The 12,710-nt window shown below is 49.8% G+C and overlaps 1 protein-coding gene across 1 annotated transcript in view; it reads left to right on the top strand.

Moving 5' to 3' along the window:
• Window positions 1–12,118, top strand: part of Adcy1 (adenylate cyclase 1) — a 128,280-nt gene extending 116,162 nt beyond the window's left edge. The window contains exon 20 of the mRNA XM_028870541.2: window positions 3,080–12,118. Within this exon, the coding sequence (XP_028726374.1) occupies window positions 3,080–3,376 (297 nt within the window). The 3' untranslated portion in view covers window positions 3,377–12,118. The remainder of the gene's footprint in view (window positions 1–3,079) is intronic.
• The last annotated feature ends 592 nt before the right edge of the window (window positions 12,119–12,710 follow it).

Raw genomic sequence — 12,710 nt, 5'->3', positions numbered from 1 at the left:
CCCTGTAGCTCTGCACATAGTCACAGTTTAGCCAGCCCTCCTTGCCCACAGCCCTCCTTGCTGGATGTCCCACCTTGGCTTCTCTAAGATCCAGGGTCTCCATTGCAATTGAGACCTCACCTTAACAGCTTCCCGGAGTGCACAGTAGCCTCTTGGGACCTCTATGCAGGGACTCCGACCCTGCCTCATGTTGCCAGGCTTTGACTGTACTCCAGACTCCCCCAGTCTTTCATCCTCTATGCCTTTAAAACCAGCACACATAGATGACCCTGCCAAGCTCTCTCTGCCACTCTCTCAGGATGGAGCCCAGACTCCTTGGACCAGCTATCTCTGTTTCACCTGACCCTAGAGAAGCATTCATTCAGGTGGTTTGTGTTCAAGGAACAGAGAACACCATTAGCTAGGCTTCCTTTTCGTTTAAATAAGTTGGGATTTTTACAAAATAATGGGTAAAGTTTTGCCCTCCGGCCGCCACTGCCATTGCAGAGCATTGTAGATGGCTTCTCTTCAGTCCTGCTGATCTCTTTAATAATCACAGCTGCTTTCTCCACACCAGGCTAAATGCCCTCATCTCCTTAAATTTCCCCTGCCAAGTGAATCAGCCCATTATTTTTAAATTCTGCTTCACTCAGGTTCTCAGGACACAACAGAATGGAGGCAGATTTTTGGCCAAAATACACAGATGGTTGTTAGCCCAGTGCCTGATGGAGTCCTTGATACCCCCTGAAACACCATGAACCTGGCCTCCATGCTCCTTATTTCTTTCAGCATTCCTGTTTACCAAATACCAAAGAAATGGCCCATTAAGCTCTGCTTCCAATATTCAACGGCTTCTCTAGCCCAGAGTTTTAAACTCTTACATATTCCAGCTGTGTGTAACATCCCAACAGCTTAAGAACCACACAGGTTTATCGCAGCAACAGCATACTTCTTAATACGGACTTCTGTCTTAGTTTCATTTCCTGTTGGTATGGTAAAATGTCTGAATAAAAGCAACCTATTAGGATTCTCTAGAGGGACAGAACTGGTAGGATAAATATATGTTAAAGGGGGTTCGATTAGATTTTTTTTAATACTACATGGTCTGGGTAGTCCAACAATGTCTGTCTTCACATTGGAGAAGCTCAGAGTCTTGAGGCTGGATTTCTCAGTAGTCCCGGGCTGCTGCTGCTGGCCTGGAAGGTTGCTGGAGAGCTACCAGTCTTCATTCCACACTGGAAGGTCAAAGAAGCTGCATTCTAATGTTAGCAATGGCAGCAGCAGCAATAGGGCAGATGGTCTCACAGCAAGATGCAGTTAGGGTAGATGACCCTTTTGGTGACATGGGAGGGCAACACAAAAGCAAGCAGGAAAAGCAAAGCTCTTCCCCTCAAACCGTCTTCTGTCTGTCTGTCTGCCACTGGACCTGTCACTCACATTTAGGGTGGGTCTTTCCCCTTCACATAACCTGGTTAAGGAAATCCCTTATAGGTGTTCCCACTAGCTTGCCTTTTAGGTGATTTCCTGATTTAGCAGTTGACAACCAAGATCAACCATGAGAGTTGACAACCAATATCAACTATGACAGTTGACAACCATCACAGTTTGTGATAACCAATACCAACCATCACAGTTGACAACCAATATCAGCCATCACAGTTGGCAACCATCAGTTGATAACCAATATCAACCATCACAGTTGACAACCAGTATCAATCATCACAGTTGACAACCAATATCTACTATCACAGAGCCCACCCTGTATCCAGCTGGGCTGTTGCCTGAAGTCAACGTTGCATCTCTTACTAGAATCTGCTCTGAGCTCGACTGTGGCCCAGTTCCCCTGCCCCAAGTATGGCTTCCCACATGGCCTTCTTCAAAGGTCTCCCTGTGACACCCAATGCCTCAGTCTTCCTTCCCTCTTCTAGGCATCCTAGAGTCAGATGTAAGTTCAGGGTTGCAAATAAAGAGACCACCATTCCAACTGAAGTATCTGGACAAGGCAAACTTTACTCTTGATCAAAAGGTGCATTCAAAAGAGCAAACACTGAGACAAGAAGTGCATTTGGGTTGTATTCTAACTCAGGTAGTGACTGTGTCTTTTCCCCGTTGGCTGGGGTCGAACCGCACAGTCTGTTTGATTAGTCTGAAAAGAAAAAAAATGGCTCACGGGAAATAAAGGAGGAAGGGAAAGGGTCCACTACTCTAGGCCATCAAATTACTGGAGACGGCAGTCAGTCTTTGTGTAGACAAATGTTTTGCAGGGATTGAGGATTAAAATATTTGCATAAAACTCTGACGAGGTAGAGGAGACAAAAAGGTTTGAATTTTTTGTCCTAAACATACATTTTCTAGTATTTGATAGAAAAGGCTCATAGTTGGTATCTCTTACACTAGTGCTCAATTCAATGGGGAGGACCACCCTCCCCAGTTCTGCCAAAGTGTGAAAAGGTAGCTGGAGACAATTTCATTGTTTGAACATAAAATAGGAGGAGACAAGGAGGTAGAGAGGCCTTGTGTACGGGCTTAGGGCAATGCCCAGGATCAGGTGTATCTCATCCTTTATCTTTTCTTTGGTTTGGGGAGGCAGGGATTATTGGGGGCAGGACACGGGTCTGAAGCCTGAGAAAAGAGAGCTAAGAGATGGCCATTTTCTCCTAGCTTTGCCCTCTGTGTGCTAATGACCCCTACCAAAGGCCCCATTTAGTAGCTACACCCCAGCAGACCCCAACAACTAAGGCTGCCAGTCCCAGTAGTGGGATAAAAGCACCTACCAGACTCTACTTTGCTGAGCTATCTGGAGTCCCCAGCCAGAGAGCCTGCCTCTGCCCCTCTATCCTTAACATTGGGGCTCGTCACACATAGACCCTGGCTAGTGCACAAAGTGGCCACAGTGACTCACCCAAAGCCCTGCTGGGTCCTTAGCCCCCGTTGCTCCCACTTGCCCAGATGCAGAGTAGCTTTGTCCAAGTACTGCTGTGATTGAACAGCCAGGATGGAGAGTGGGGTGCAGGGTAGAAGGTACACTGGGGAGCTCCTGTCCTCCAGAGGACCCCTCATTGTGAGTGACTTAAGATTGTTGACTTCTTTCCACTGGCAGGTGACTGAGGAGGTCCACCGGTTGCTGAAGAGGTGCTCATACCAGTTTGTGTGCAGAGGCAAAGTCAGCGTCAAGGGGAAGGGAGAGATGCTAACGTACTTTCTAGAAGGCAGGACTGATGGAAACAGTTCCCACGGCAGGACCTTCCGCTTGGAGCGGAGAATGTGTCCTTATGGGAGAGGCCAGCCCAGACGGCCCCCACTAGGTCCTGGAGCTGGACCCCCGATGAGGCCGGGGCTTCCCCCAGCCCCCGCTGGTCAGTTCCTGACATCCACAGCAGCAGGGAAGGAAGCCTAGTGGAGCCCATGGGCCACTGGAGATGCATGCATAGCAAGAATGCTCCAGGATGACACACGCCATCATGGCTCCAGCCAAGACCAGCCAGAGGAGCAGTTGCTAAGTGGCTGGGCTGGAGAAGAAGCATCGTCTAGGTGTGGCCTGAGGCCAATGGGAGATGTGCCCAAGCTACCCACTTGGGGCATATGGAGCCCTGTCTCTTCCTAGTGACCTGGTTATGCCTGGCTAGTGTTGGCATCGGTGGGACCTTGGGAGTATCTTCCATGGTCAATGGCAAAAGCTGTGGAGGTCCATCTGGCAGAGGAGCCCACCACGACTGAGCCCCAAGTCAGCCTGGCTCATGGGTGGCTCCAGCCCTGGTAGGCCCTGGCTTATGGGTGGCTCAAACCCTGGCTAGAAGATTCGAGTACCAGACTGGGAAGTTGGCCCCGCTGGGCAGGGCCATCAAAGTTGTGTTGTTTATACCATGGGCACAGCTTAGAGCTCGTCAGGTCTCGGACAGGACAGGACAGGAAGAATTGAAAAGCCACCTCTTACTGCATGAAGAGTGATGTTGTTGGCTTTCCTCAAGAGTAGGCTTTTGCTAACAGCCAGAGGCAGGTCTTCTGGAATCCTCAGGGGGCCCCACAGCGCCCCCCCCCACTTCTATCCTCCTGGCCTGTGCATTCTCTTCCAACCCCACCTGCCTGCTGGTCTCTGACTCCTGTGACAGCGAGTCCTCTTCTCCCGTGCTACCACCACGGCACATTCAGAGAAGAGGGGTGTGTGCTGATTTGCCTTCCCCGGGGTGTCTTGGACACTGTTAAGTGTCGCAAGAACCAAGCCTTCATTTATGCTGAGTGATTGGCCCCCTACACCCACGAGCACTTTCCTTGCTGGAAGACATCATTTCTCTGACATAACCACCCCTCCTCTTGGGGGTTTCGGAGTTGGCAGAGTGTGCGTTCCTGAGTCTTAGGTGTGGTATCCCTGCTCCCGAGTGAAGAAGGGAGTCTCCCATCTGCGTTTCCCCACGACTGCAGCTGAGATGAAAACCGCGAGTGTGGGGAACAGGAGTCTGAAGGAGCTGCTGGGAAGCAATGGGCCCGGAATAGCTGGATGAAACCTGGCTTCTGGAGATACTCAGCCTCACTCACAGGAAGGGAGGCAGCTTGAAACAGGGCAGGTGGGCGTAAGCCCTGCCTGCTCACGGCTGTAGAGGTTCATCTCCTCACTGCTCCCAAGGACTTGCCCCCTGCCTAAGGTCCTGTCTTCTTCGACTAGGGCAGAGCTTTCCCTGGCAGGGTGCAGATGTGGGGGTCCCTGGTTCCCAACTCAGCTCTGGCTCAAGTGTGTGGCCATGCTGGGGCCTGGGTAGTTTCACAGGTCAGCCAGCGCCCATCCTGGGAGACTCAGGCGAGGCTAGACTCAGGTGGCATGTGTCAAGCGATGGAGAGAGGCGGAGGCTGCATGCACAGTCTCCAAGTACCTGAGACTGTAGGCTGTACTGCAGGTGCCCCAGGGTAGGGGTGAGGCGGCTGGGAAGACTGCATATTCTCTATGGGCTGGAGCTTGTGGTTGATGGTAAAGGTACCCTCTGGCACCTTCTGCAGAGGAATGTTGACCTGTGCCCCACCCTGTTTTGTTGCCTTTCTGATGATAGCAGGCAGTGTGGTATGGCCATCGTTTGCTGCCTTTCTGTCATTCTGTCCTGGCTAGAACCCGGAGCCAGGGCCAGACTGACCCCCCCGCACTCCACTGTGGCGTTCGGAGCTGGAGAGCCAGGAGCTTCAGCCTCTTCCGGTGGTCACGTCTACTTCCTGTGGCTTGGCATTTTGATATAGCAGTGCTGGGGGGATGCCGGCTCCAGTAGGGCTGAGGGCAGGGGGAGAGCTTTGGGGTTTCTCGCGTGGTCCAGAATTCCATCAGAGATTGCATTTCCAGGAAAGCTGCAGGCTGGTGGGGGTGGGGTGGGGGTGGGGGTGGCTCTGAGGAGAGGCAGATTCATCTGAGCCGGAACCTGGCGAGGGCACACAAATATTCACTCTTTGTGCCTCCTGCCCGCTCCCATGTTTTCCTATCCTTGGGACGAATAGCTTTTCCTCATGGGCTTCTTTTTTCACTAGGACTTTTTCACCTGTCGGTTTGTCTTGACCAGATTTGAAGCAGTCAGCTCAGACAGGAGCACCCAGAGCAAGTGAGTTACGTTGCAGCCCTGGCTCTGTGGGCTGTGGTGCTGTCCCTGGCCTTCTAGGTCACTAAGGATGGCAGAAAACCTCTAGTGCAGCCTGGGTTTCCTCTGAGTGGCTTCGGGGCCTCCAGAGCTCCTGCGTGCCTGGGCTGTCCGGGTTAGGCAGGGAGGCATGGTTCTCAAAGATGATGCCCACAGGATAGCCCCGGGCCTTGTGTGTGTCGGCCAAGGAGCTTCACGGGGGGACTTGGGGTGGCCGCTGAAGGATGAGAACGGATCCTGGATCGCACCATTGGGGTTGGTGCAGACACATGGCCTCTCAGAAGTCAACAGAAGGGTGGACAGGCTGGGAGAGGTGTGAAGCATACACTGAAGAGACCTGTGAGGGCACCACAGCTCCAGCCAGCAGAGAAGCCAGGATGTCAGTCACTCCCACAACCCACGGGGAACTGAAATTGGCCCCCGCCTGAGTAAGCAGCAGGCAGACCATCAGAGCCATCAGGAAGGAGCCCGGTGACACCTGGATCTGACCTCTAAGACTCGGAGCAGAGCCAGCCGGGGCCTGTAGCGCTGCACGCACATGGAGTGTGCAAAATGGGGATCACATGGGTGCTTGGGCAGAGCCACCCACAGTGTGGTCAGAGCCAGAGAAAGCAACCGTATAGGATGACATTGCCTTCTCTGGGCACAGAACTGTTCCAAAGCAGACCACACAGGAGCCTTGGCTGGGTCTCTTCTTCAGGGGCGACATCTCCATCATCAGCAATTCCAAACCCGCCTACTTCTTGTGAGGTCAGGAACCACACGTGCAGCCATAATGCTCCTCCGGGTTTGGCGACAAATGACTTTCTTTTTATTTGTGATAAAAATGTATTATATTGCCTTATTTATTTTTAATCTTGTACAATATTCATGTACAAATGTTAGAGCCATTTGGGTAGGATTCTCTCCAAATTATTTATTTTAAGATGCTCTGTAAATAGTGCACCAGTTACAGGTGCTTCCTGTTCACTTGTACCAAAAATGAGGAAAAGCCTGGCACCCACGTCAGCCCTTGCTTGCGATGCTGTGGCCCTGGGGAAATGACCCCTTTGTGTTCCCTTCTCAACCCTAGCATGCCTCCCGTGCCTGACATTGTAGAGTAGAACACAGCCCCAGAATGCTTCCAAACGCTTCCATGGGCTGTGCCAACCTGGGACGGTCCACTCCTGGAGCGTCTATCCCTGCAGGTGTATGTCCCCCCCACACCCAGCAACCCACTCGTTTCTCGGACTCCAAAGCCACCAGGGCTTCCGGACCCCTTCTGTCATAGAAGCAATAACCATAACTCTATACTGTAGAGACAAGTCTGGCCCAAGCAGATGGATATTTCGGAAACTACCCATGCATATGAGTTTGCTATAGAGGACTGTCCTTCCAGATCCCCACCCCTCCCAGAAGGCCCAGCTCTAACTTCTTGGTTTCTGGAGCTTGGATTGGTACCCCCAGATAGCTGAGCAGACTGAGCCAGCCACCAGTCCTGAGCCCTACATTATTGCTCACTAAGGAATAAAGCTTAGGGCAGCCATCCGACCCTGTATCTGTACCTATCCTTGAGTCGTGATGCTTCATCTGACTGAGGGTAGTAATGGTTGTTTGTTTCAGTGGTGTGAGCATCAAATAGTAATGGTTTGTTTCAGTGGTGTGAGCATCAAAAGGTAACATTTCAAGGCACTCATGGAATACTATTCAAAGAAAACGATGCCATATTCAAGGTTGCACATCTCACTTTTATCGGTGCCATCCTGGTAGGAGAAGAGCTCTGTGTTGGAGAGGATGATTCCTGAGGTTATAACAGGAAAGGGCTAGGAAGGGAGCCCTGACTAGCATAAAGGATTCAGACTGTGGGCTTAGTTGGTGGATGTGGCCAGCCTTCAGAGAGTTCACATTTTATTTAAGTGCAATCTGAAGGACTCTTGTGCCATAACACGTCCTAACAGCAACCTACAGAGGCTGTGTAAATGACTTGCTTTAATGGGCTGGGTAAGAGGGGAGCAGATTGGATTGTGGAATCAGGGAAGGTTTCATTTGATTCTCCCAGCCATCACCACTCTCAACAAGGTAGGTTCTAGGACTCTCCGAGTCTCAGGACTGTACAGTGTTCAGTCGATGGTGTTGGGGGTTTACAGAGCAGGTGTGTACCTTCCACAGGGAGCATAACAGTTGCAGGGAACGAACATTCTATATATATTGCTCACCTATCAGCATCATGAGAGGCTGCAGTAGTGATGCTCATATATTACTTTATTAAATGGTTGTATATAGGTAACCCCCAGAAACTGACTTGCTCATGCTTTTTAGTGGCTTCAATTTTTAAAGAGTGCTCTTACATGCACATATACACAAAACAAAACAAAAAAAACCCCAAACCCTTCTCCCAGTTATTTGCCTTGGTAAAATTAATAAAGAACAAGTCTAGCAGCTTGGATGTTATGTGGGCCCTGAAGCATCTTGCTTCTCTGACTGTGGTTGGCTTTTGGTTTCCATTTTGGGTTTGAACCAATAGTTCATTTTCATTTACAGCTATAGGCTTGGAGGTAGGTTGATGGTTAAAAGTTGTGTGTGTGTGTGTGTGTGTGTGTGTGTGTGTGTAGGCTGGGCGTTAGAGGAGTTGCATTGGGTGGACTTAGATTCAGGGATCTGCTTGCTGGTGTGATGGGACCCAGAGTTCAACAGGCAAAATCGGAGCCGCCCTCGGCTGACCTGGGGAAGCTAACCTCTGTGTTTCGGGCAGAAAGAGGTTTCCATCCAGGAACTGAGACTCCTAGATAACGATCTTGCTCATGAATCATTCTGAGCTCTTTGGCACCAGAGAGGGAATGTGTTAGGATGTTCACAGCTGCCAGGATGAATATGGTGGAAATGGAGGCTCTCTTTGGCCCTAAGCAACTCTCGGTGCCTGTGTGGTCAACTGGTACCACAGGAGGCCAGTGTGGACCCAGAGGCACAGGGCCTAGAGCCCAGGAGCCTTCCTAGGGGAAGGCAGAGGGTGTGAGGCCTGGTCAGAGGAGCTCCACCTGGAGGGTAGGGAGGGCACAGAACTAAAGGGCACATTCAGGAAGGCTTCTGCTGCTCACTGGATGGAGAATTCTGGGGAGTTTGATGTCCACATGTAGATGATGTGGGGTGGCCTAGTCCTGCTGGTGGCTGATGACAGCCGCACAGGGTACTCCTGCCTGGGGCCTGTCTGTGATGCTCTAGGGACTGGAGGCAAGGAGGATGTGATGGGCTGTAGCGGCTGTTTCCTCTCACAGGGTCAGGTGCACAGTGAACACCACCTCACAGACACAAGAGAATCAGGCAAGGCAGGTGTCTGCACCCTCAGGTTCTGCCTCCCCAAGAATCGGGGGGGGGGTACTTTGGATATATCTGGGGTCTCCAGCTGCCCTGTGTGCTCGCTCCTCGGAAAGGCAGGTCCAATAATAGGGTATGAGATTTGTCACTCTGGGGTCCATTTGGTAAACACTTCAGATCCAACTTCAAGTGCCACATTCTGTCACTATAAACGGTTATCCAGTCAACAGATCGTTATGTAAAGACTAAGACGTTTGGATTTTTTAAGTTTTCTTACTGTTTTAATCCATTCTGTTCCACACAGACCAGATTTGTCCAGTAGCTTGAAAAACAACAAACCACTCCACTCGGGGCCATACTTAGTTCAAATCAATGCATGCTCCTGTGCACATGTGTAAACATGTGTGTGCATGTCTCATACAACATAAATTCTCCCTAGGAGTAAGATGATTAACAGCAGGACCAAAACTAAATTTGAATACAGTCAGCTGACCATCCTTTGGGACACTTAGCATCCCATAAACCAAGGCAGCACCTGCCAATTCCCACCCTCCATTGGGGGGGATGGGTGGAGGATGGGCACTTGTCCCTGAGCTACTTACTGTCCAGTAAGGACTGCTGACTCTCTTTTGCAAAGAGACTGCCATCATAGCATTCAGGCCCAGGTGCATTGAGGCAATCTGTTACTCCTATTTCTTTTGTCTTGTTGGTTTGAGGGTTTGGGTACATGTGGAGTACTGTGCAGAGATGCCAGGGTGAGTGTGTATCGAAACTCTTGAGGGAGGAGCAAAGTGGCATCCACCTCAGGTACATGAGCTCTTTCCTACCCTCCAAGTTATAAGAGCTGCTGTGGAGGCCACATCCTCCACCTGGTGTGTCTGTCAGCTGCCACCCATCTGCCTTGTACAGTGGGAAGAACAAGACTCAGGAGGCTAGCGCGAGTTGTGGTTCATAAACTGTCTTAAAATTCAGAAAATGGACCACTGTCATGCCACATCCTCTGTCCTGACAAGTGTTAAGTCATTTAAAATCTAATGAATGTACTGAGTTTTCTCCAGCATGCTACTAACTTGCTAAGTCCACAGTCAACCACAGGGAGGTCAGTCATCATTGTCCCATTAGTTAACATCTTGGGGGGGGGGTGTTGATATGAGGGTAAATTGATGAAACATTCATTGCTAGTATTCCCATGTAGCTTTACAATTCCTGGGCATCCACGTCCGTGAACAGCCTGTGGAGGAAGTGGTATAATACTCAAATACATGTTGTCCTGAGACTGCAACCCAGAGAGGGAGGGGCCACGCCTCATCTGTTCTGGCCGACCTGTGTGTTTTCTCTTCCGGTTAGGGTCTCTGCTAAGCAAATGGCATTCTGTAAGGACTGGGTTGCTGTTGATGCTATTGACTGTACATAATGCCTACCGTGGTGCAGGGCACCTCATGGAGGCAGGTCCCTTGTGGGCAAGGTTTGCTTACATCCCATGTTTGGAGTATGTGGCCAAGTGCTGTTTGTTTCTGCAGTCCTTGGCTTCTTGTTGCTAAATTAGAGCCATCTGTTTCCGTTCAGATCAGTTGCACGCCTCTAAAGTTACAGACACCCACCAAGAACTTAGAACACCCAGCTTCAGCAGGCCCTGTTTTGCCGTGCCCTTGAGATTCTAAAACTTTCTGAAACACAAACTGTCATCGTGTTCAGTGGGATCTTCTTAAAACACTCTTTTCTGTAGAGCCCAAACCACACACTGGCTTTCCCCCTTCACACAGCCAGCCTGGCTCCAGTTACAGCTCTGACCTTCGGTGCGCTACAACCATTTCTAGCATATGCTTCTGGCAGCCCACAGCAGTGAGGGTGCCTTCCCAGGGATTAAAGGAAAGTTTAGACAAAGTTCCCCAGGATTGTATAGAAAGCATCGAAGGGACTATGATGGATGACAGGAAGTACGTCAGCCTCTCAAGTACAGGGATCCCACATGCCTTCTAAGCTTTACCTACTGATGCCAGGCAGCATCCACTTCAGATACATTGGTTTCCAAACATTTCCCTCCACTTCCTGAGAATTAGCATTTCAGTGGAGATGCTCTCAGAGACTGATTCTAGAAATCTTAGGCCAACAGTTGCCGGCCACTCTATCTGCCTGTGGGTGGTGCCCCTCTCCCCCATGGCCCTGCCATGGGAAGTGGGCTTGACAGCAGCCAGAACTTGTTTCTCACCTCCCACCAGCAGCCTCCACTCAGCCCCAGGCTCCAGGCCCATGAAGCACAAGTCTCAGGGGACCGTTCCCATCCTGTGGGGACCCCAAGGGAGCCCCCAGCATCCCTTGCATACACCACTGGCAGTGTGGGCACAGCTGGCCACCAGGAGCACACATGCCTGGGGGAGAGGCCTGCTCAGTTGCCTTCATCCCTGTTAAAATTGAGTATATGCAAGCCATGTGCACTTGGGAATTGCATGCCCTGAAATTCCTAACTGTGTACACCTTAGTTTGAAGTTGACATTATGTAGCATGCCCAAAAGAACGGATGGGCTTGGGCTTGTCCTCCAGTCACCTCTACTGCTTGTTGGGAGCGCCTCGTTCCCCTCTGCCAGCTGACCCCAGGTTTGGGGGAACCGGTGTGGCTCCAGCACTTACTGTCCACTGTCTCCCTTCAGCCCGTGCTCCCTCTCCCACCGTCCTCTCACCTAGGGTGATTGCTCACCAATTTGCACAAATAGGAATGCCATTATGTCTTAGCAGTAATTCCATCTTGATTTTTAAATAAGCCCAAAGCCCACTTCTGGATTTCCTTACTTTAAAAAAGAAAAAAAAAAAAAAAAAGCATGTAAGCACCTGTGTCCTGTGTTTATCAAGAAGGCTTTGAGTCCCTCAGTGGGATGGAGGGTGCATGGACAAAGGGGGCATTTTCTCCCGCGCAGTAAACCTACCAGATGCGTCCGTAGCTGTGAGAACGCAATGATTATAGTCACAATAACTCACTATCACTGGGTAACCTCTCACAATAGATTTGTATAATCAATACGGGTCTATTTTTATGTCAACTCTGTAGAGCACCTTCCAGTCTTTTTCAAGATTGTTAAATTGAGACAAGTAATTGAATAATTTGTCCTATTTTTATTTAAAAAGTGAATGGACTGAAATGTTAATGTGAATGTACATTTCTTAACTGCAACTTTTCTACTGAGTGTTTGCACTATACTCTCTGGAGTCTTATTTAACAAAAATAAAAGAGAAAAATTGCTTGACTAAACGCTGGCCGTTCTCATTGAAAGACAAAATGTTTTTGAAGCCATTCCTGACTCTCTTCATGCACATTCGAGGGGTGGGTGGGGCCATTATTATTCAAAATGTCAACAAAGTCATGTTCATTTTTTTTTTCTTTACCGGAGCTAAGGACCGAACCCAGGGCCTTGTGCTTGCTAGGGAAGTGCTTTACCACTGAGCTAAATCCCCAACCCTAATGTTCATTTTTACACCACCACCCTTTCACTTTTCTTGCCTGGATTTTAGTCATAGACTTCTGTGACCCTCATGACTCAGATATTTCTCTGATAACATTTCAGTGTTGTTATGGACTCTCCAGGCTTCTTGCAGTCTGGGTAGCCAGTCAGTAGTATTACTTCTTGGATCTTTCAGAAATTTTTCATTTTACTGTCTGTGAAGTCTCCATCATCTCCGCACGTGCTAGGCAAGCATTCTGCTCTTGTCTGTATCCCTACTCATTGCCCCTTCTTAAAAGATTAAAAAAAAAATCACCTGAGCACAGCACTAAGCTGGTGATAGGTTTCTTTCAAAAGTGAAAAATTAACCCGTCCCGGGTTAGCAGAATGGTGCAGG

The sequence above is a fragment of the Peromyscus leucopus genome, chromosome 10, assembly GCF_004664715.2.
Source record: "Peromyscus leucopus breed LL Stock chromosome 10, UCI_PerLeu_2.1, whole genome shotgun sequence".
NCBI lineage: Eukaryota > Metazoa > Chordata > Mammalia > Rodentia > Cricetidae > Peromyscus > Peromyscus leucopus.
The sequence above is the reverse complement of the archived record's forward strand: the minus strand, read 5'-3'. Positions and strand labels throughout refer to the sequence as shown.